General features: G+C 35.9%; 1 protein-coding gene across 11 annotated transcripts in view; it reads left to right on the forward strand.

Moving 5' to 3' along the window:
* Nucleotides 1–21,517, forward strand: part of FUT8 (fucosyltransferase 8) — a 456,741-nt gene that overhangs the window by 382,939 nt on the left and 52,285 nt on the right. For all 11 annotated transcript variants that reach the window (XM_054449587.2, XM_054449583.2, XM_054449582.2 and 8 more), the window contains one exon: nt 3,969–4,206. In XM_054449587.2, coding sequence (XP_054305562.1) covers nt 3,969–4,206 — 238 coding nt within the window. The remainder of the gene's footprint in view (nt 1–3,968; nt 4,207–21,517) is intronic.

Consider the following 21,517-nt stretch of genomic DNA (forward strand, 5'->3'; position numbering starts at 1 on the left):
TTTTTCTTTTAAGATAATTTGAGTTTCATCATAGAAGGTAAGCTCAGAGTGCTGAAATGCTGCTGGAATAAATGAACTGTTTTACTTTTTTCTAAAGATATTGATGTGTGCAACTTTGAATTCAGAGATGATTCCATTTGCATGTTCTGAGTGATGCATAAGTGAAAGAAATGAAAGACTGAGGAATAAAGAGGTGAAAGAAAGAACTTATACACTGCTGGTAGGAGTGTAAATTAGTTCAGCCATTGTAGAAAGCAGTGTGGAAATTACTCGAAGAACTAAAAACTACCATATGACCCAGCAGTCCCATTACTGGATATATACACAAAGGAATATAAATCATTCTACCGTAAAGATACACGTATGCGTATGTTCATTGCAGCACTATTCACGATAGCAAAGACATGGAATCAACCTAAATGCCCATCAGTGGTAGACTGGCTAAAGAAAGTGTCATACATATACACCATGAAATACTATGCAACCATAAAAAAGAATGAGATCGTGTTCTTTGCAGGGACATGGATGGAGCTGGAGGCCATTATCCTTAGCAAACTAATGCAGAAACAGAAAACCAAATGCTACATGTTCTCACTTATAAGTGGAGCTACATGAAGAGAACACCTGGACACATAGATGGGTACCACAGACACTGGGGCCTATCGGAGGGTGGACAATGGGAGGAGGGAGAGGATCAGGAAAAATAACTAATGAGTACTAGACTTAAAACCTGAGTGACTAAATAATCTGTACAACAAACCCCCATGACACAAGTTTACCTGTGTAGAAACCTACACGTGTACCCTTAAACTTAAAATTAAAAAAACAAAATGCAATGTTAAAAAAGAGAAGTGAAAGAATTTTTTAAATGTAACTGCTTAATTTCACATTGTTTACAGTTCTTCTCAAGTAACCTTCTTTTGACTGCAATCTCCTTAAATATGTACATAGAGTTTTCATTGGATTCACTGAACTCCAATCCAGCAGGATTCTTTCCTAAATAAGAAACGTACTGGATCAGTCCTGACCTATTTTATGATTTTTGGTACTTGTCACCTGTAAAGAGAAGTTAAGGGAACATCACCACCAACCCCACAGAAATACACAAATACCATCAGAGACGATGTTCATAACACCTCTGTGAACACAAATTAGAAAACCTACAAGAGAAAGATAAATTCCTGGAAACATACAACCTCCCAAGACTGAACCAGGAAGAAATTCATACCCTGAACAGACCAATAACAAGTTCTGAAATTGAATCAGTAATAAAAAGCCTGCCATCCAGAAAAGTCCCAGGACCAGACAGCTGAATTCTGCCACAGGGATAAGAAGACCTGGCACCGTTCCTACTGAAGCTATTCCAAAAAATTGAGGAGGAGAGACTCCTCCCTAACTCATTCTGTGAGGGCAGCATCATTCTGATACCAAAACCTGGGAAAGACACAAGAACAAAAAGAAAACATCAGTCCAATATCCTGATGAACATAGATGCAAAAATCCTCAACAAAATAATAGCAAGCCAAATCCAGCAGCATATCAAAAAGTTAATTCACCACGATCAAATAAGCTTTATCCCTGGGATGCAAGATTGGTTCAACATACACAAATCCATAAATGTGATTCATCACATAGGCAGAACTAAAAACAAAAAGATTATCTCAATAGATGCAGAAAAGGCTTTCAATAAAATTCAGAATCTCTTCATGTTAAAAATCCTCAACAGACTAGCCATCGAAGGAACATACCTATTAATAGTAAGACCCACCTATGACAAACCCACAGACAACATCATACTGAGTGGACAAAAGCTGGAAGCCTTCCCCTTGAGAACCAGAACAAGACAAGGATGCCCACTCTCACCATTGCTGTTCAACATAGTTCTAAAAGTCCTAGCCAGAGCAGACAGGCAGACAAGAGAAAAAAATTAAAGGCATCCAAATAGGAAGAAAGGAAGTCAAACTACCTCTCTTTGCAGGCAATATGATCCTACACCTAGAAAATCCCATGGTCCCTACCCAAAAGCTCCCAGATCTGACAACTTCAGCGAAGTTTCATGCTACAAAATCAGTGTACAAAAATCAGTAGCATTTCTATACATCAGTAATATCCAAGGTGAGAGCTCAATCAAGAATGCAATCCTAGTCAAAATTGCCACAAAAAGAATAAAATACCTAAGAATACTGCTAGCTAGGAAGGTGCAAGATCTCTACAAGGAGAATTACAAAACACTGCTCAAAGAAATCAGAGATGACACAAACAAATGGAAAAACACTCCAGGCTCATGGGTAGGAAGAATCAATATCATTAAAATGGCCATAGTGCCCAAAGCAATCTACAGATTCCGTGCTGTTCCCATCAAACTACCAATGACATTCTTCACAGAACTAGAAAAAACTGATTTAAAATTCATACAGAATCAGAAAAAAGCCTGAATAGCCAAAGCCATCCTAAGCAAAAAGAACAAAGCTGGAAGCACTGCATTACCTGAATTCAAACTATACTGCAAGGGTACAGTAACCATGGTATGGGTACCAAACACCATGGTACCCGTACCATGTATCACCATACCAAACAGCATGATACTGGTACAAAAACAGACATATAGACCAGTGGTACAGAATGGAGGTCCAGAAATAAAGTCATATACCTACAACTTTCTAATCTTTGACAAAGCTGCCAAAAACAAGCCAAGGAGAAAGGACTCCCTATTCAATAAGTTGTGCTGGGATAACTGGTTAGCTATATGCAAAAGATTGAAACTGGACCCCTTCCTTTCACTATATACAAAAATTAAGTCAAGATAGATAGAAGACTTAAATGTAAAACCTAAAACCATAAAAACTCTAGAAGAAAACCTAGGAAATACCATCGTGGATATAGGCCCTGACAAAGATTGCATGATGAAGATGCCAAAAGCAGTTGTAACAGAAACAAAAACTGGCAAACAGAACCTAATTAAAGAGCTTCTGAACAGCAAAAGAAATTATCAGCAGAGTAAACAGACAGCCAACAGAATGGGAGAAAATATTTGCAAGCTATGAAAGGTCTAATATTCAGAATGTATAAGGAACTTAACAAGGAAAATGCAACCTTATTAAAAAGGCAAACACTTTCCAAAAGACACTCTTTTCAAAAGGCATATACACAGTCAATACATATCAAACATCACTAATCATTAGAGAAATGCAAATCAAAATCATAGTGATATACCATCAGAATGAGAAAACAGAATGCTGTTATTAAAAAGTCAAAAAATAACATGCTGGTGAGGCTGCAGAGAAAAGGGGCATTTATACATTGCCAGTGGAAATGTAAATTAGTTCAACCATTGGAAAGTGGTTTGGCAGTTTCTCAAAGAACTTAGAGAGCCACCATTTGACCCCGCAATCCCGTTATTGGGTATATAACCAAAGGAATGTAAATCATTCTGCTATAAAGACACATGCAATTACGTGTTTATCACAGCACTATTTGCAATTGCAAAGACATGGAATAAACCTAGATGCCCATCAGTGGTAGACTGAAAAAAGAAAATGTGCACATATATATCATGGAATAGTATGAAGCCATAAAAAAGAATGAGATCATGTCCTTTGCAGCAACATGGATGGAGCTGGAGGCCATTATCCTAAGCAAACTAATGCAGGAACAGAAAACCAAACACTTCATGTTCTTATTAAAAGTGGGAGCTAAACATTGAGTACATATGGACACAAATAAGAGAATAATAGACACTGGGGCCTACTTGAGGGTGAAAGGTGGGAGGAGGATGAAGATAAAAAAACTGCATATCACTTACTATGCTGATTACTTGGGGTGTATACCAAACCCCATGACACACAATTTATCTGTAGAACAAACCTGCACATGTACCCCTGAAGCTGAAAGATTAAAAAAAAAAAAAAAGAGCAGTTGACCTCTCTGTACAACTTATCTTTATTTTCGTTTCTCTTTCTCCCTGACAGAATCCCAAGGACTGCAGCAAAGCCAAGAAGCTAGTGTGTAATATCAACAAAGGCTGTGGCTATGGCTGTCAGCTCCATCATGTGGTCTACTGCTTCATGATTGCATATGGCACCCAGCGAACACTCATCTTGGAATCTCAGAATTGGCGCTATGCTACTGGTGGATGGGAGACTGTATTTAGGCCTGTAAGTGAGACATGCACAGACAGATCTGGCATCTCCACTGGACACTGGTCAGGTAAGGAGCTTGTGCAGCATATGAGATCTCTGGGCTGATTCCCTCAATTACCAGATTATTAGATTTCTAGGTAGACCTTCATGGAGCATACTTATCTTTTCCTCTGGATCCGTGAATACTATACATTATCCAGATAAAATCTAGAAGAACAGTATTTTATCTTAAAAGTATTTTATTATGTATTTCATTTCTGATGCTCATTTTTATGTGAATTTAGCAAAATCACTGAGTTTTTTTCAGGGAGCATAATTTAATCTTTTAGTAATAATGATATGACTTTCACTCTGTAGGATGATTTCACATTATTGAACTCATTTTAATATGAAGTAATCATCATATAAAGTAGTCCAGTTTATATGGACTACTGTATATGAGTAGCATGAGCATGCATGAGAATCATCTGGAAGGCTTCATAAAACTCCATTTTCTGATAAGGAAGGTCTGGGGTGCAGCCTGAGAGTTTTAATATCTGACAAAAGTTTTAGGTTTAGGGACCGTGCTTTGAGAACCACTGAGGTGGACCTTGCTGGTAACTTTATCTGCAAATGAAGCCTAATTTGTTTATGTGATTTTAATTGTATTCAGGAAACATTTAATGAATAGTAATGTGACTAAGGTACTATACTAGGCATTATAAGCAGATAGAAACATCAGTAAGAAATTTCCTTTCTCTCCAAGGAAGTGGTGAAGGAGTAGAATATAGAAAAGAATTTCTTACTGCTAGTCTAGTGCTTTTCTTTCTACAATCATGATCTTTAAGATCTAAAGTTGGGCTGCCTTATTAAAATTGTGGCTTTATTGTTTTGTAATCTTGGACAAGTTACTTAACCTAGGTCTTAGTCTCCTTATCAGTAAAATGAAGAGTAATAACTTTACTTTATTGAATTGTTGGTAGATTAAATGAAATAATATATGTAATGTACTTAGTACTGATATATGAACTTATATCTAGTAATTTTTAGCTATTATGAATAGCCTTTATTCATTAAACAAATGTATAATGAGTGCCTACAGTGTGACAGATACTGAATTAAGTGATCAGGATAAATACTAAGCAAGACAATACACATCCTCTGCACCCATATCTTGTGGGAAGTCCAACATTTTTCAAAAAACTGAGGCACTTCAGTTAATATCATTTATTGTGGGGCTAAGCACCTTTTTTCACAAGCTACAACACTAGATACGAAATAGGGAGCTATGTCATCAGCAAAGTAACTTTGGTTCTTTCATTTCTTTTGCCTCCTTTGAAAAAAAATCGGTAATATCTGACTCTTTGCAGAAGTGTCATGAAACTTAATTAAGTACTTTCTGTAAAATACTTTGAGTTGCTCTGCAAGAGGTCCTGTATGGATTAAAAGTATTGTGTTTTGTCTTCTCTAGGGTGTTTTAGAAGCCTTATTTTATATATCAACCGATTTTTTATTTTTAACTCACTTCAGATTTTAAGGTGAACCTCTTTATCTAGAACCTAGTTAAGCTTTAGTTTTAAGATTATGTCTTCCACTGATCTGGTCTGTACTTTTCACGGCTAGTGCCAACAGATTAGTCATAAAGGTTAGGAAGATACAAAATTTGTCATTCAGGAAAAGAAACTCTACCAGCCCCACTATGGCTAACTTTTTTCATTTCATGGACTTAGTTCAGTTTAAACTTCCATGATTGTGGAAATAATAGCCAGGGCCAAACTATGTTTCTCTGGTTCTAGGGGGAGACAACTTTTTGTATGGTAGTCAGAAAAGTGAAAAGTTACCAGATTTATCAGGTTTAATATATAGTTTAGCCCTGCCTGTGTGCTACAAGTGGTTATTTGGTTGGTTTGATTTTTAATCCTTACTTGTACATTTTGTAGTCTGTAGTGAGAACCACAGGGTATGAAAATTTAACATGGCTTGAATTTCAAACACTCAAGAATTTCTTAATGTTACAACTAAAGAGGATGTAGAAAGCATCCTTTTTTTATTCATCTGGAATCAAAGGCTTAGTTAAGGCTAAATGACTTACCCAGGGTCATACAGCTTATAAATGCCAGAACTCTGGTTAGCACATTCACTTCTGCATATCCCCGGTCTAAGTCCTTATCAGTAAACTCATGCCAAACACTTTACCTCGTTACTAGCAGAATAATTTACCATCATTACTAGCAGAATGATGATTAGAGGCACAGAAACTGCCTGGAATATCTAGGAATTAAATAATTTTAATAATTTAAATACCAATCTTATATCTGAAAAGAGATTTCTTTTAAGCTTAGAATGTTTTTGTTTTTATGAAGAGTATGGCTGCCATCAATTTCTGTCTGCTTATTTACATTATCTATATATGTACCCTTTAGAGAAACTATTGAACATATTTCCAAGAATTAGAGGAAATAGTGAATTTTAATAAGCTCCTTGACATTAATTCTTTAGTTAGTCATAAATCAGCTGTGTCTGTTGTCATTCTGAGTTGTACAAAAAATCTTGGGATATTTCCTTTGTCACCATTACTGTGAAATTATTATTGTTCGTACATAACTTGACATGATGTCCTTGCAGATGGAATTTAGTAATTCTTCCACCAGTGCAGGAATTAGTTTGTACAGTGATCATTTCATAGCTATATCATACTTTATTATAGGTTGATGTCTGTTTTTCTTCTGCATTATTTTATGTTTGTGTATGAAACTATATCCTTTGTACCAAGTAAAATGGTTAAGTGAAGGAAAATACTAAAGGTAATGCTTCCAGTAAAAAGTAATAGAAATATTTCCCATCATCTGTACATGCCATGTCTATTCCTAATACTTTGTGTGCCCTAAGGTTGGTGATGAAATGATCAATTTAGTTTTTTACACCACAAGATGTTTCTTCAGCCTGAACTAACTACACATACTAGACCTGATTCTTCCACATTGATTGCTTGTGATAATTCAAAATGGGAATCTTGCCTTTATGTTTAATGGTTTGAGGTACCTTTCAACAATATTTATTTATTGTTTTTTGTTTTGTTTTGTTTTTAGAGACAGAGTCTTGCTCTGACACCCAGGCTGGAGTGCAGGGGCATGATCCTAGCTCACTGCAGCCTCGAACTCCTGGGCTTAAGCAGTCCTCTCACTTCAGCCCCCACAGCACCTAGGACTACAGGCATGCTCCATCATGCCCAGCTACTTATTTTATTTTTTATTAGAAATAGGGTCTCACTATATTGCCCAGGCTGATGTCAAACTCCTGGCCTCAAGCAGTCCTCCCGCCTCAGCCTCCCAAAGTGCTGGGATTATAGGCATGAGCCACTGTGCCTGGCCTCAACAATTTATAATTTGGTTTTTTAAAGGATATTGACTATTTTAGGCTATATATGATGACTAGCTTTCAAAATGCTATTCTAGCTTATATAAACACCGTTGAATAGATGATTTAGTGATAGAGAACTCCACTTAAATTCAGTTCCCCACTTCAATCTTTTTCCTTGTAAAAATTAAAAATTATTCACCTTAACAGTTAAACTACCTAGGCTGTTTTGTCTTTCCTTCTCTTGTCTTTTTCCCACTGTGTTAATAAATACATAAGTTAAACTGAATTCTTAATATGATAAATGTAACTGGAAAATTTTATTTGTAAATGAAAATAATGACTAGTAAAAAAATAATTTATAAATATGATGAAGTTTGATGCCCTGGAGGCGAGGTGCCTGGTTTAAATACATGTTTAGGTAGATGACCGTTTGGTATATCCACTTACCTAAACTGAACGGTTACCTTCTCACCATGCCTCATTTCCAAAAGGTTTTAGTCAAAGAGTTTTATTTGACATCCTTAAGGTTTATGTGGAGGCAGCCTTGAAATAAAAGTAATTCAATTAAAGTATTTGCTATTTGCTAGATACCTATGCTGGACTACATGAAGACAGACACAGTCTCTTTCCTGTAAAGGGCAGTCAAGGGGGAAAGATAGACAACTGAATAAGCAATTAAAATATGTTGTGCTAATGTGGTGGTATGGTTAAGTTAAGACTACCCTGAAGCAAATATCTAATGCATATTTGGGGTTCTTTTGGAAGAAATGATTTTTAAGCTGAGACCTAAATTATGAGTAGGAGTCAACCAGGTAGGGACATGGTGGAAGAATTTTCTGTCAGTGGACACAACATGTAAAAAGAGAGGCAAGAGAACATGGAGTCACTGGGGGAACTAGTAGTAGTTCATTGTAAAGCTTGAATACTGAGAGACTAGCTAATGTTTCCTTTTGAAAACAAGCATCACTTACAGGATTTCCATTTTTATTTTTGTGTATTCTTGTTCCTCACTAAAACTGACAGGTTTTAATTTGAGAGTCAAAGCTGTTTTTTTGATTTTGGTTTAGAGAGTAGACAGAGTTATAAGAAATTGATTTCAGATGGCTTTTTTGTTATCTCATAACTATTAAACTGTTTATTCAAATATCTCACTCAGGTCAGAAGGAAAATCTTTAGCAAGTAGAACACAAATGAAATTATACTTTCAATCTTTCCTTTGATACTAATATTTTACAAAACTTTACAAGACTACTAAGATGTCTATTGGAATCATCTAAATATTCTAACCAAGTTGTATCCTTAATAATGATTGACGTCAGGTAGACTAATTTATAAACTGATATTAAGCAATAATGTGATTAAGAATATATAGATATAATATACATATTAGGCTATAGAGATGCATATGTTAAGTCTTTTTACAGTAGTATTTTCAGTCTTTGATAATTGTATTAATAGAAACTTAAAACAAGTACATTTACTATTTTTGATCCCTTATGCTGCAAAAAATCTTGATTTCTCTGTTTAGGGGATCTGAGGGAGAGGAAGGATATTGGACCGTGAATCTGATCCAGTTCTGTTGTTTTTAGCTTTCTGAACTTTGTGAATTAACTTAGCTTCTGAACCTCAGTTTAGCTCTTTAAAAAACTCATGATACTCATTATCTACCTCCCTGTCCACCTGGAATATATTATTAGGTTATAACCTGCAACAACAGGAAAGTTATCCTTTTATTCTGAGATGAAAGTCATGCCTTTATAAGAGCTTCATATGTAGTTTTCTTTTTAAGTTAAATGGAAAAGTTGAAAGAAATACAGAGAAGCAAGATAACTTCTGAAGAATAACTTCTAGACATTCAGAATATCTCTATGCTTAATAAACCCACAATTTAATCAAAATAAAATTCTGGGCCACTCATAGAGTCTCTCCGCAGCTACCTTAAGCCTTCAGCAGTTCTAAGTATTTTTTCTATCTCAACATACCTGAGATAGAAGGTATACTCTTTCTTATAATGGTTATTCTGTGTAATTAGTGAAACTGGCTTGGTTGCAGCAAAGATCTGGTTGTGCAGGGAGGCTATTTGGAGAGTGAGTTGGTACCACATATAGTTGAAAAGCTAGCTGTCTCCTCTCCAAGATTCTAGTAGGTTTCTCTGCGCTTTACCTGACTACTTTTAGAATCATTAACCTAAACAAGTATCACTGCAGGTACATAAGGACTTTTGATTCAACTGCTATAAAATTTTTTGTTTTACTACTTATGGGCCATAAAAGAAAAAAAGATCTTTGCTTCAGGAATTTAAAATTCCAGTTAGAATATACTTATGTCTCAGAAGAAGTTACACTGCTTTTCACTATTACATCTTCTTTCATTTCCCACTTAAGGAGATAGAAGTCTATGGTATCTCATTAAAATCTAGTGGGATCATCAGGAAATACGGGAATAGGGAACTGAAGCTTTGTCCACATTGTTGCCTTGACCCTTGTGAGCCTACACTCTTAAAATTACAGATATTTATTTTCATATTTATCCTGTAAGTGCTTCTCAAATTGAGTTGTGAGTAAACCTGGGGAAAGTGAATTAGAGATTTGCAACCTACCAGGATAAAACATGGTACATTTTCTTGGACTATTAATTTTATTTACTGGTAGGTAAGCTAAATCATTTTCAAATAATAAAACAAGATCTGTAATGGTATAAAATGAAAATTTGATCAAACTCCAGCCCATTGATTGAGGCCAGACTTCATATTCTCAGTAGCATGAATTTACCTTCCTCTGCTGTTTAGGAGCATTTTGGTGGAAAATTTTAAGAAACACCATCTATGAGTTTTTTAGCTGTTTATTTCACCTTGACAGAGACTCCATATGGCAGCAAAGCAGCAAGGCACTTCTAGGTTATTTACCTTCTAGGTTATTTACACAGTGCCAAGCATTTGACCAGAGCACATTAGATGTAATAAGAGAGGCCAGGCGCAGTGGCTCACGCCTGTAGTCCCAGTACTTTGGGAGGCCGAGGTGGGCAGATCACCAGAGGTCAGGAGTTCAAGACCAGACTGGCCAACGTGGTGAAACCCCATTTCTACTAAAAATGCAAAAAAAAAATTAGCCGGGCGTGGTAATGGGCGCCTGTAATCCCAGCTACTCAGAAGGCTGAGACGAAGAATCACTTGAACCTGAGAGGCGGAGCTTGCAGTGAGCCGAGATTGCGCCACTGCACTCCATCCTGGGCGAGAGAGCAGGACTCCATTTCAAAAAAATAAATAAATAAAAAATAAATGTAATAAACAAATAAAACCTGTCTCCCCAGATCCCCATCCAAATTTCAAAACATTACCCTTCTAGCTGTGTGAGGCACTTTTATTAAACTGTAGATTTTGTTTTGAAAAAATCATCTATTACCAAGAATGAATCTTTTAAGCAATTTATTCTCCCCTTTTTAGAAAAGGTTCTGGCAGAATGAGTTCAGAGATAAAAAGAGGTGTGATTTAGGAAAAAAGCAATACGTATTTAGCATCCACCTCACTATGGAGCGCAAACTATTTCATTGGAAAAGTTTCTGAAAAATCTCCTAACGTCTATTTAGGACCTATCCAAGGTTGTTAGAGCTAGAGATAGAATCCAGGTGTTCTTAATTTCCTGTGGGGTGTCTGGGCCACATAGCCTTGATAACTGTCTCAGAAATTATCAGTGTTTTTATAAATACTGATATACCTATTATGATAGATGTATTCCTTAAAGATTTGGCATAAATTATTACAAATTGAGTCGTGCTTGAAACATTCCAGTGGAGCTAGATTACAAAGTAAATAACCTTTTTTCTAATAGGAGCTAGTAGTCGGTCCCCTGAGTCACCCCCCACCCTTCCTTCCTTCTTCCTTCCCTCCTTCCCTTCCTTTCTTCCTTTTGTAAGTATTTGGGTTTTTCTGTTTTCCTCAGACATACTTATGTGAATCTTTGAGTCTCAGTCACAGTTGACCTTCAACTCAAACATCAAAGTATAGAAAAAGAAGATTGCAATCTTTTAGTAGCATTTTGATAACAGAGCCTTGTTTGCTTAAAACATGTGGATCATGTTAGAGTGATTCTACAAACAAGATAATTGTTGAAATTTTGAAGAAAGTAAAGAATGCATCCTGTCCCTTTTGGTTAGTTTTATATGCCAGAGCTCTGAGTATGATGTGAATCTGTAATTTCTTTGTCTCCCTTCCTCAGGGTTATATAAATTGTAGGCTAATTTCATGGAATAGGAAATAATAAAGTCCGTGATCTTTAGTGGAGTTACACATATTTTTTTCCCTCCAAAAGGTTGTTGCTCAGTAGGAAAGTTCTATAGTGGTTTATACATCAGTTCCATTGGAAAGAAAGACATATTTGTGTGTGTGTGTGTGTGCGTGCGTGTGTGCGTATGTATGTGTGTGCGCGTGTGTGTTTTTAAGTAATAGACTTTATTCCTCATGCATTTTTGTTGCCTTAGCAGAAGGGCAAAAGCAGATTACAGAATTATAAACCTTCTTAGATGATACTTTGGTATCAGGCTTCTTTCTTTTGTTGTGCTTCCCAAAATACAAAGATCAAAAATATCCTTAGCAGTTATTGAAAATAATTAGAGTTGAGTCTTGCACCTCTTCCTAAAGAGGTCTTTCTTTTGATTCAATTTAAGTTTAGTCTCCTATTGTAAGTAGCCATTAAACTTAATGCAGGTTATATTCTCTGGAAGCAAGAAATTGCAACTAGTGATACTATAAGTCATACTGATTTTCCCAAAAGATTTATTACAATTAGAGTTATCATTTTTGTTCAGATTTTGATATCCAACTTTACTTTTGAAAAAGTACAACTGCCAGCAAATACTGTATTAGGTATAAATAATGGGCACATTTATATTTATAATGTTTTTAATTATAAAGTTTCTTTAAAAAAAATGGATCAGTACCATAAACAGGGAAGTACACTAGTCATTCAGTAAAAATTTGAATGTTTCTAGATGCCATGGGAAATATAAAGATGACTCTTCAGGAACTTGTCATTGAGTATCATGAGACCCATACATCTGTAAATGTAAAAAAGGTAGTGTCATAAGAGAGGTATAAGGTCCTGTGGGCCACCAGAGAATAGAAAAACTTTCTGGCTAAAGGAATCAGAGACTTCACTAGATCCATGAGCTGGGCTCTTAAAGAATGAAGAACATCATCTACCAGGACAGATCAATGTCATTGATTTGGAGTCAGAAGTTATTAGCTGTGTGACTTTGGGTAGTGTCCCTTAACCTCCCTGTTCTGTTGTTATGAACAGAGTTCATAACAGAGTTGTTATGAGCATTCAGAGTGATAATATATTTGACAGTGCTTTATATATTAATTATATATATATTATATATATAATTATATATATAATATAATAATATATATTATATAATAATAACACCATACGTTATTATTACCACTTTAGTTTTATGGGAACAAAGCAAAATAACAAGAATAGCATGATTGGGTTATAGAGTTTCAGCAGGGCTTCTTTTAATTTTAACAGCCAACATTAATGAAACTCAGAGCTACTTGATGGCTTTTTGTGTAGCCATCCTCCCGAGGAGAGCCAGCTTTGGCTCCCTAGCTCCCCCAGCCCACATGAGGATCATTCTCCACTTCTGTTGGGTTTTATTTAGGTTGCCCTGTAAAAATCTCAGTGTCTAGGCTGATTAAACATCAAAAATATGCTCCTAATCAAGGAGTTGACCAGTTTCTGTTAGTTTCTGGGACACGGTTGCTTTCTTAGCTAGAGCCATCGCTGACCCCAGTCAGAGAGCTCTCCTGACAAAACAGTCTTCAGATAGTCTTCTTAAGGTCTCCAAGTTGATAGGGTGATGGCTGGGAGTAAAGGGGGGTACTAGGAATAAACCATTTTGTCTTGGAGCTCTAATATGTATATAATACTAAGAGAAGCAAAAATAGGCCCCTGTGAAGGCTCTACTCTGTGGGAGCTAACGCTTAGGAATCTGAACATACCCCAGGTGGGAATTTCCAAGTAAATTTTACCTAAAAGTCGAAAGGGTTTTTTCATTTAAAAGTCTTTTTTCTAAACACTAGCAATGGAATTGTACAAATCCTAAGGATCTGAGTATTAGAAATACATAAAAGTGAGGGCCTTTGACTGATAAAACATCCCTTTGGTACCTCTCTATTGACTAGAAGGCGCTACATAATGCCAGACCAGCAGAGATTATGTAAGCAACCAAAAACGTAGTATTGAAGCACTGCAGCATGATCCTTTCCTCTCTAGGTTTTGGGTCTTGTATATTATATTTGAAGCTATTATTTAGTGCATCTAGGTTCTGGCTAGGAATGAACTGGAACACTTCAGTGGGATTTTAAGGCATGGTGAAAAAAGTAGTTGATGAAAGAGTAAATCACCGTGTTTTTCTTTCTTTGCTGCCACTGCCTGTGTTGCTGTGTTCACTGAAATCAAGTGTAGGAGTTGGGGAGTAGGTTAAATACCTGCCTCTGCTGCTACATCTGGCAAATCTTGATCCATATAATTTAGAATTAATAATATGACATTGGCAAAAATAGGCATTATACTGTATGTTCCTCTTTTCTAGATTAGATCCAGTACCAACCATGGGGCCACCCAAATGGAGACATTAGAATCTATACAGCAATCTTTCTGCATTCTTTGGAAATATAATACCTAGATTGAATTCAGAATATGATATCTAAATTTTAAAAGTTATATGGTGTCTCTATTTCAGAGGGAAGATTAATATTTTATGGCCTGTCATAAATGACCATCTTAGAGGCACCCATTTGTTTTATGTATGCATTAATAATGGAAATTGAGTTCATTCAACTATTGTAATTTTTGTACATCTGTATCATGATTTATATATTGCCTCATTGATGAACATGTAAATTATTTCAAGTTTTTGCCATTATAAACAGTGACAGTATCTTTATGCATATCTCTTTGTGCATATATATTAATTTCCCTAGGGCAGTGCTTACAAACTGTATCACATTATACTATATGTAAAAATTATTTTTACTGCCCATATTATCACCTGGGGGATGGTGGCAAAGCTACAGAGGTCTCTGACAGCGTGTTACATATAAAATCTTATGCTCTAAAAAAGGGCTTGACAAACTATGGTCCTCAGACCAAATTTAGCCCCCTACCTATTTTTGTAAATACGGTTTTATTAGAATACATTCATGCCCATTTGTTAGTGTGTTGTCTATGGCTGCTTTTACACTACAGTGACAGAGCTGAATGGTTCCAACAGAGGAACCATTGTATATGGCCCACTGTATTAGTCAGGGTTCTTCAGACAAACTGAACCAATAGGATATATAGTGAGATAGAGCCTGAAAGATGTATTATAAGGTCAGTACCTTATAATTAGCTCACACAATTATCAAGTCTGAGAAGTTCCACGATCTGCCATCTGCAAGCTGGAGACCCAGGAAAGCCAGTAGTGTATTATAGTTAAAAGGCCAGACAGAGAGCTAGAGGGCTGATGGTGTAATGATTCCAGTTCAAGCCTGAAGGCCTGAGAACCAGGAGTGCCAGTGGCAGAAGATAGATGACCTAAAGATACTCTCTTATGTTTTCTTCCAGAAACTTTATAGTTTTAGCTTTTGCATTTATGTCTATGATCTCTCTAGTGTTAATTTTCATGTGTCACATAAGATAAGGGTTAAGGCCATGGTTTTCTGTATTTTTATTCAGTTGTTCTAGCCTTATCTGTTGAAAACTTTTCCTATTTGAATTGCCTTTGTGCCTTTTGTCTAAAATCAGTCAGTAATATATGGATCTATTTCTGGTTTCTCCATCCTGTTCAGCTGCTCTATTTATGTCTATCCTTACACTTTAAATTTTTATCAGCCATCAGATATTTCACAGCATGTTGATTAGAAAGCTGTACATATGCCTAGAAGTGGTATTGTTAGGTCCTATGAAAGTATACGTTTCTTTAACTTGCCTACATATGCCTAATCCCTCTATGGAAAAATTATTTCAGTATCTCCTCTGCTTTCAGAATCCTTCTCTTTTTAATCTGTCTTCCACAGTGCCATCAGAATGATATTTTCGAAACCAAATATGACTTTCTCTCCTAAGGCCTTCCATGGCTGCTTAGTGTGTAGAAACTCCTTGCTTAGAATATAGGATATAAGCACCTTCACATAAACAGCCTGCTTTTCAAAATGTGCCCTGCACTCCATAATTCACTAGTCCACCTACAAATGTTTGTGGACTTTTTGAAAGTTTTGTGTACTTTTACTGATATACTGGGAACATGTAATTCTTTCTCTCTAGAGAATATCTTTCCTCCACTTCATCCCATGAAATCCTATTTATCTTTTAGTATCATTCCCTTTGTGATATTTCCCTCCAATTGACCCCATGTTTTCACTGTATTTAAACAGTTCATGTTTCTTTGACTACATTGTGAGTTCTTTAAGAAGCTTGTCCTATTTATTTTTGTTTCCTCATTGCCTAATAATACTGGCCAATACTTGTTACTCAGTTTTTTTAAATTAAATTGTCTGTGATAAGCAGAATGGTCCTTGAAAAATTTTAATCTCCTGAATCTATCAAATAAAGAAAATACCACCTTACCTATGTTATTCAAAGGTTTCTGGTGAAGAGCAAATGAAGTAATAGGCATGGAAATGTTTGAAGAATGTTTTAAAAATGTGATGGCCTTATTGTTGTTTATAACAAAATTTCACTAGAATTAATCCTCTTGGTTTCTTACAAGCTTTATTATGGTGGAACTTTGCCTTCATATATTTGCATTGGTTAAAATTATCCTAATATTAAAAGACTTTAAAGATTTTTATTTCTAATGTTTCCAGTAAAACTGAAAATAACTTAGTTAAAAAATATTTTTGCGTTTAAAACTATAGACGAAATAAGGCATTTTATTTATAAAATCTCAGTTGTATGTGTGTATGTGAGTGTCTTTTTGGGTATCTTTGATTCAGTGAATATACTGAGTACTGCTCAGTTCAGGCACTATGATCGTGATCACATTACAGTAATAGCTAATATTTAGTGAACCATACTACGTTACTGTGCTAAGAACATTACATATAATCTAATTTAATATTCACAATAACCCTTATTATCCACATTTTATATAGGTAAGTAACTTGCCAGAGGTAGTACAGCCACTGATACAGAAACTCAGTCTGACTTCAAAACCTGACCTTTAAATATTGTGCTCAGGGATCAGCAAACTATAACACCCACAGCCTGGTTTTGTAAGGCCTGCTATATTTTCAAGAGGTTGTTTTAAAAAGAAGATGTGACAGATACATATGTGGCCTGCAAAGCATAAAATATTTACTATCTGGCCCTTTACAGAAAGTGTTTGCCAGCCTCAAGATGGTTAAAGAGAGTCCCTGTAACTCTGGAAGCTCCCAATCCAAATAGGAAATAAACACAAACATTTTAAAAGTCTGCCTCATGAGGCAAAACGTAGTTAGTAATGTTATTATAAAGATTTAAACAAGAATCCCAAGGGGGCCAGGCGTGGTGGCTCATGCTTGTAATCCCAACACTTTGGGAGGTTGATGCAGGAGGATCGCTTCAGACTAGGAGTTTGAGACCAGCTCATCAACATAGTGAGACCTGGTCTCTTAAAAATAAAATTTTTTTTAAATTAGCTGGGCATGGTGGCACATGCCTGTAGTCCCAGCTATTTGGGAAGCTGAGGTAGGATTGCATGAGCCCAGGAGTTCAAAGCTACAGTGAACTAGGATCATGCCATTGCACTCCAGCCTGGGCAACAGAGCAAGACCATGTCTCAGGAAAAAAAAAAAAAAAAAAGGAACCCCAAGGGATTGGAGGTTGTAGTCATTCCAGCCAGAAAACTTAGAAGAAATGGTATTTGAACTGGTTTTGAAAAAGTTGTAAAGTGACCAGAAATCTTAGGTATAGAAATCTGCACACCTGGGGTACTTGGCAGGTGATGATAAAAATACTTGCCCATGACATGCCAAGATACCAGAACTCCTGGGCATTATTTTTCCTTCTACCTCTTATTTGCTGAATTATGTAGAAGAGTGCATCAAAACATCTGCTTCTTAGCTTAGCCTTTAGTCAGTTGTGAATAAAAAATTGGTTCTGATAGTTATCTTGCATTTTTCAAGTGAATCAAAAATCTGGTAGAGGGTGCTTCAGTGCAAATATTTTTTAAGCTGTAAAAATGTGAAAATGGTAGTGCTTTAATTAAATAAACCTTGCATTTTGTATTCAGTCTTAGCTGTCATTGGATTGGCAAAACTGAAAACCAATGTTTACATTTACAGTAATTGCAATATTTTTTTTTTTTTTAGATACGGAGTTTTACTCTTGTCACTCAGGCTGGAGTGCAGTGGCGCCATCTCGGCTCACTGCAACCTCCACCTCCCAGGTTCACGCCATTCTCCTGCCTCAGCCTCTTGAGTAGCTGGAATTACAGGCGCCCACCCACCATGCCTGGCTAATTTTTTGTAATTTTAGTATAGATGGGGTTTCACTATGTTGGCCAGGCTGGTCTCGAACTCCTGACCTCATGATCCACCCGCCTGGGCCTCCTAAAGTGCTGGGATTACAGGCGTGAGCCACCACGCCTGGCCAGGTTTCTTATTTTTAGGAATTCAGCATGTAATTTTATAATACATTTGCATTAATTTGGGAGAAAAAAATGAAACCATGCTTTTGAAGAATATTGGCAAAAGTTGTCAAGTTAAGATAGAATTGCTTGTTAGGAAACTTTTTAATTGAATTGAGGAAATGACACAAGATTGGCATTGTTATTACTCAACCCTTGGTTGTAAACAGTGCCAAAGATATAATAACACTACCATAAAAGATTTATATTTTGTAAATTAAGCACACAGAAAAATATTAAACTACATTGGGAGATGCATTTTCTGCCAACATAATTTAGAATATTACAGTTAAATAATCAAATATTTGGATATTGAGGAATTTTATTCTCAAAGAGAAAAAAGGATAAATTACTTTATGTGGATTGAAAAATATTCCAGACACCAAAAATAAAAGCAGAGGAGGCATAAAGATTCCCTGATTTTACAGTTTGTGTAGAATAGCGTCCATTGTATGAGTAATGAATATTATGTCTATATTCATGACATTTTTTAAAAATCTGATAATAGCTTCAAGCTATTTTTCTGAATATCATTAATATTAATATATAATCATTAAACTAATTAATGTGTATGTGGGCAAATCACTGTTCCCTATTCTATTGTGGATATATAATTTAAATTAAATGTTTCTCATTTGAATAAGTGAAATCTGTTCTTTGAACATTTTTCTTAGCCTGAAAAGAATATATACTAATGATAAGTAGCAACTTTGGTTTCTTTGTTATACGTTGGTGCAGATATTTTGGTTAGCATTGATTTTATATTAAAATATATAGATATATATGTTTGATGGCATTTTCAGTTGTTTGATAAAAAGACTTCTACTATAATAACTATAATATACCCTTAAATATTTATCAGTACATATTCCTCTGTATTTTAGTAGTGGAATTATCTATGTAATTGAGTGAAAACAGGAGTAACCACAGATGCATAAAAAAACACATCTGTAAATTATTGCATTTGCCATCTTTTATTAAAGACTGCCTTGCAATTCTGTTTCACGGAAATGAATTACCAGTAGGTCTTTAGAATATGCTAAGATCACGAAAAGGGAAGAAAGAATCCTTCTCAAAAGATTTGAATGTAGTCTTTGAGTTGTGGCTAAAAAATAGTCTGAACCCTCTATCTACTCATGTCATTCTTTAAAAATAATGGAAAGAAATGGTTCCAAAAGCTATATTTTGAAGCTATTATCTGTTGTCAAGGGCAAACTAGCATTTTAAAGCTATTGCTTTGATATGGTTTAGCTATGTGTCCCCACCCAAACCTCATCTTGAATTATAACCCCAAGGTGTTAAGGGAAGAACCTGGTGGGAGGTGATTGAATCATGGGGGCAGTTTCCCCCATGCTGTTCTTGTGAGTTCTCACACACTTCATAAGCATCTGGCATTTCCCCTGCTCTCACTTCTCTCACCTGCCACCATGTCCGACATGCCTGTTTTGCCTTCCACCATGATTGTAAGTTTCCTGAGGCCTCCCCAGCCATGTGAAACTATGAGTCAATTAAACTTCTTTATAAATTACCTAGTCTCGGGTATGTCTTCATAGCAGCATGAAAATGGACTAATACATGCATTTTGGTAAAACAGTATGTTATTATCCAGTTTCATGTTTAATTCGTTTAATTTAAATTAATCAAATGCCATTTTGTATTAGGGGCCACAGGTAAGAGAAACTCACAGAAAAGGATTGTTGAATTTGTGGATTTTTAAAGGCCATTGCTGTCTCCTTTCCTGCCTCCTCTCTATATTTAGGCTAGTGACTACCAGAAAGAAATAGGAAGAGAAAAGCTCACACTTAAAACAAGCAAACAAACTTATTTACAGTCTTTTATCAATGGAGTATGAGACAACATATTTCCTAATTCAAAAAGGAGATTTGGACACAGTTTTCCCTGGCAGCACTGAAAGAAGAATTTGCTTTCTCTCAGTGGCCATATAGAACAGTGAGAATAATGCAGTCAACTCTCTAAATTAATTTAAAGAAATATAGTTGTAGATAGTTTGAAATGGTAAATATTCAAAAAATTAATTTTCCTTCACTTTGGACAGTTGTGTGCCATGCTATCGTAGGTTAACCCTATTACCGGAAAGGGGGTCCCAATCCAGACCCCAAGAGAGGGTTCTTGGATCTCGCACGAGAATTTGGGGCAAGTCCATAGAGTAAAGTGAAAGCAAGTTTATTATTAAAGTAAGGGAATAAAGAATGGCTACTCCATAGGCAGAGCAGCCCTGAGGGCTGCTGGTCGCCCATTTTTATGATTATTTCTTGTTACATGCTAAACAGAAGGTAGATTATTCATGAATTTTCTGGGAAAGGGGTGGGCAGTTCACGGAACTGAGGGTTCCTTCCCATTTTAGACCATATAGGGTAACTTCATGATGTTTCCATGGCATTTGTAAACTGTCAGTGATGCTGGTGGGAGTGCCTCTTAGCGTGCTAATGTATTATAATTAGCATATAATGAGCAGTGAGGATGACCAGAGGTCACTTTCCTCACCATCTTGGTTTTGATGGGTTTTGGCCGGCTTCTTTATGCAAGTTGTTTTATCAGCAAGGTCTTTATGACCTGTATCTTGTGCTGACCTTCTGTCTTATACTGTGATTTAAAATACCTGACCTCCTGGGAATGCAGCCCAGTGGGTCTTAGCCTTATTTTACCCAGCCCCTATTCAAGTTGGAGTTGCTCTGGTTCAGATGCCTCTGACAACTCCAGAGTAGAGAAGTGGTGAACAGAGGCCACAGAAATGATGAGCAGTCTACCATGTGGAGAAGACACCTCAGAAATGGAGAGATTTTATATTTGTGTTGCATGATGGTAAACAGCTGTAACCACCAGCTTGGCCTTTTTGGCAGCTGGCTTCATTTAGCATTTTAAGCTTTAAGTTTGCCTCTGGTGCCTGGAATTGTTCAATTAAAATTTTAAATTTATTCTTATCATTCTCTAACACAAAGCTTACTTATACAATATCAAATCTAGCCTGAGACACTTGTTCTTGAATCGATTCTTTTTTAAATAATAAGTTCAATATGAAATAAATCTCTGCTGAAATGAAAGAAAGCACCCATTATCATGGAACTGTGGTTCCTGAAAGCTACTTAGGTAGGTTAATAATTGAGGCCTATTAATGGATATGCCATATTATTACATTAAAGCCATTCTCAATGAAGGATTAAAGTTGTTAGTTTTAAGAGTTGTTTTTGTTTTGTTAAGAACAGTTTGTACAATGATTGATTTTTGTCAAAGAATTGAAAATGCCATCTAATACAGGTAGGGAGAGGAGCTTGATTGTCAGTTTGATTTATTTTAAGTCTTAAAAGTTCATCAATTAGCAAAGAACAAGAAACTGTTTTTTTTAAGAGGGCAAATTTTATGTA

The sequence above is a fragment of the Pongo pygmaeus genome, chromosome 15 (assembly GCF_028885625.2).
Source record: "Pongo pygmaeus isolate AG05252 chromosome 15, NHGRI_mPonPyg2-v2.0_pri, whole genome shotgun sequence".
Taxonomy (NCBI): Eukaryota; Metazoa; Chordata; class Mammalia; order Primates; family Hominidae; genus Pongo; species Pongo pygmaeus.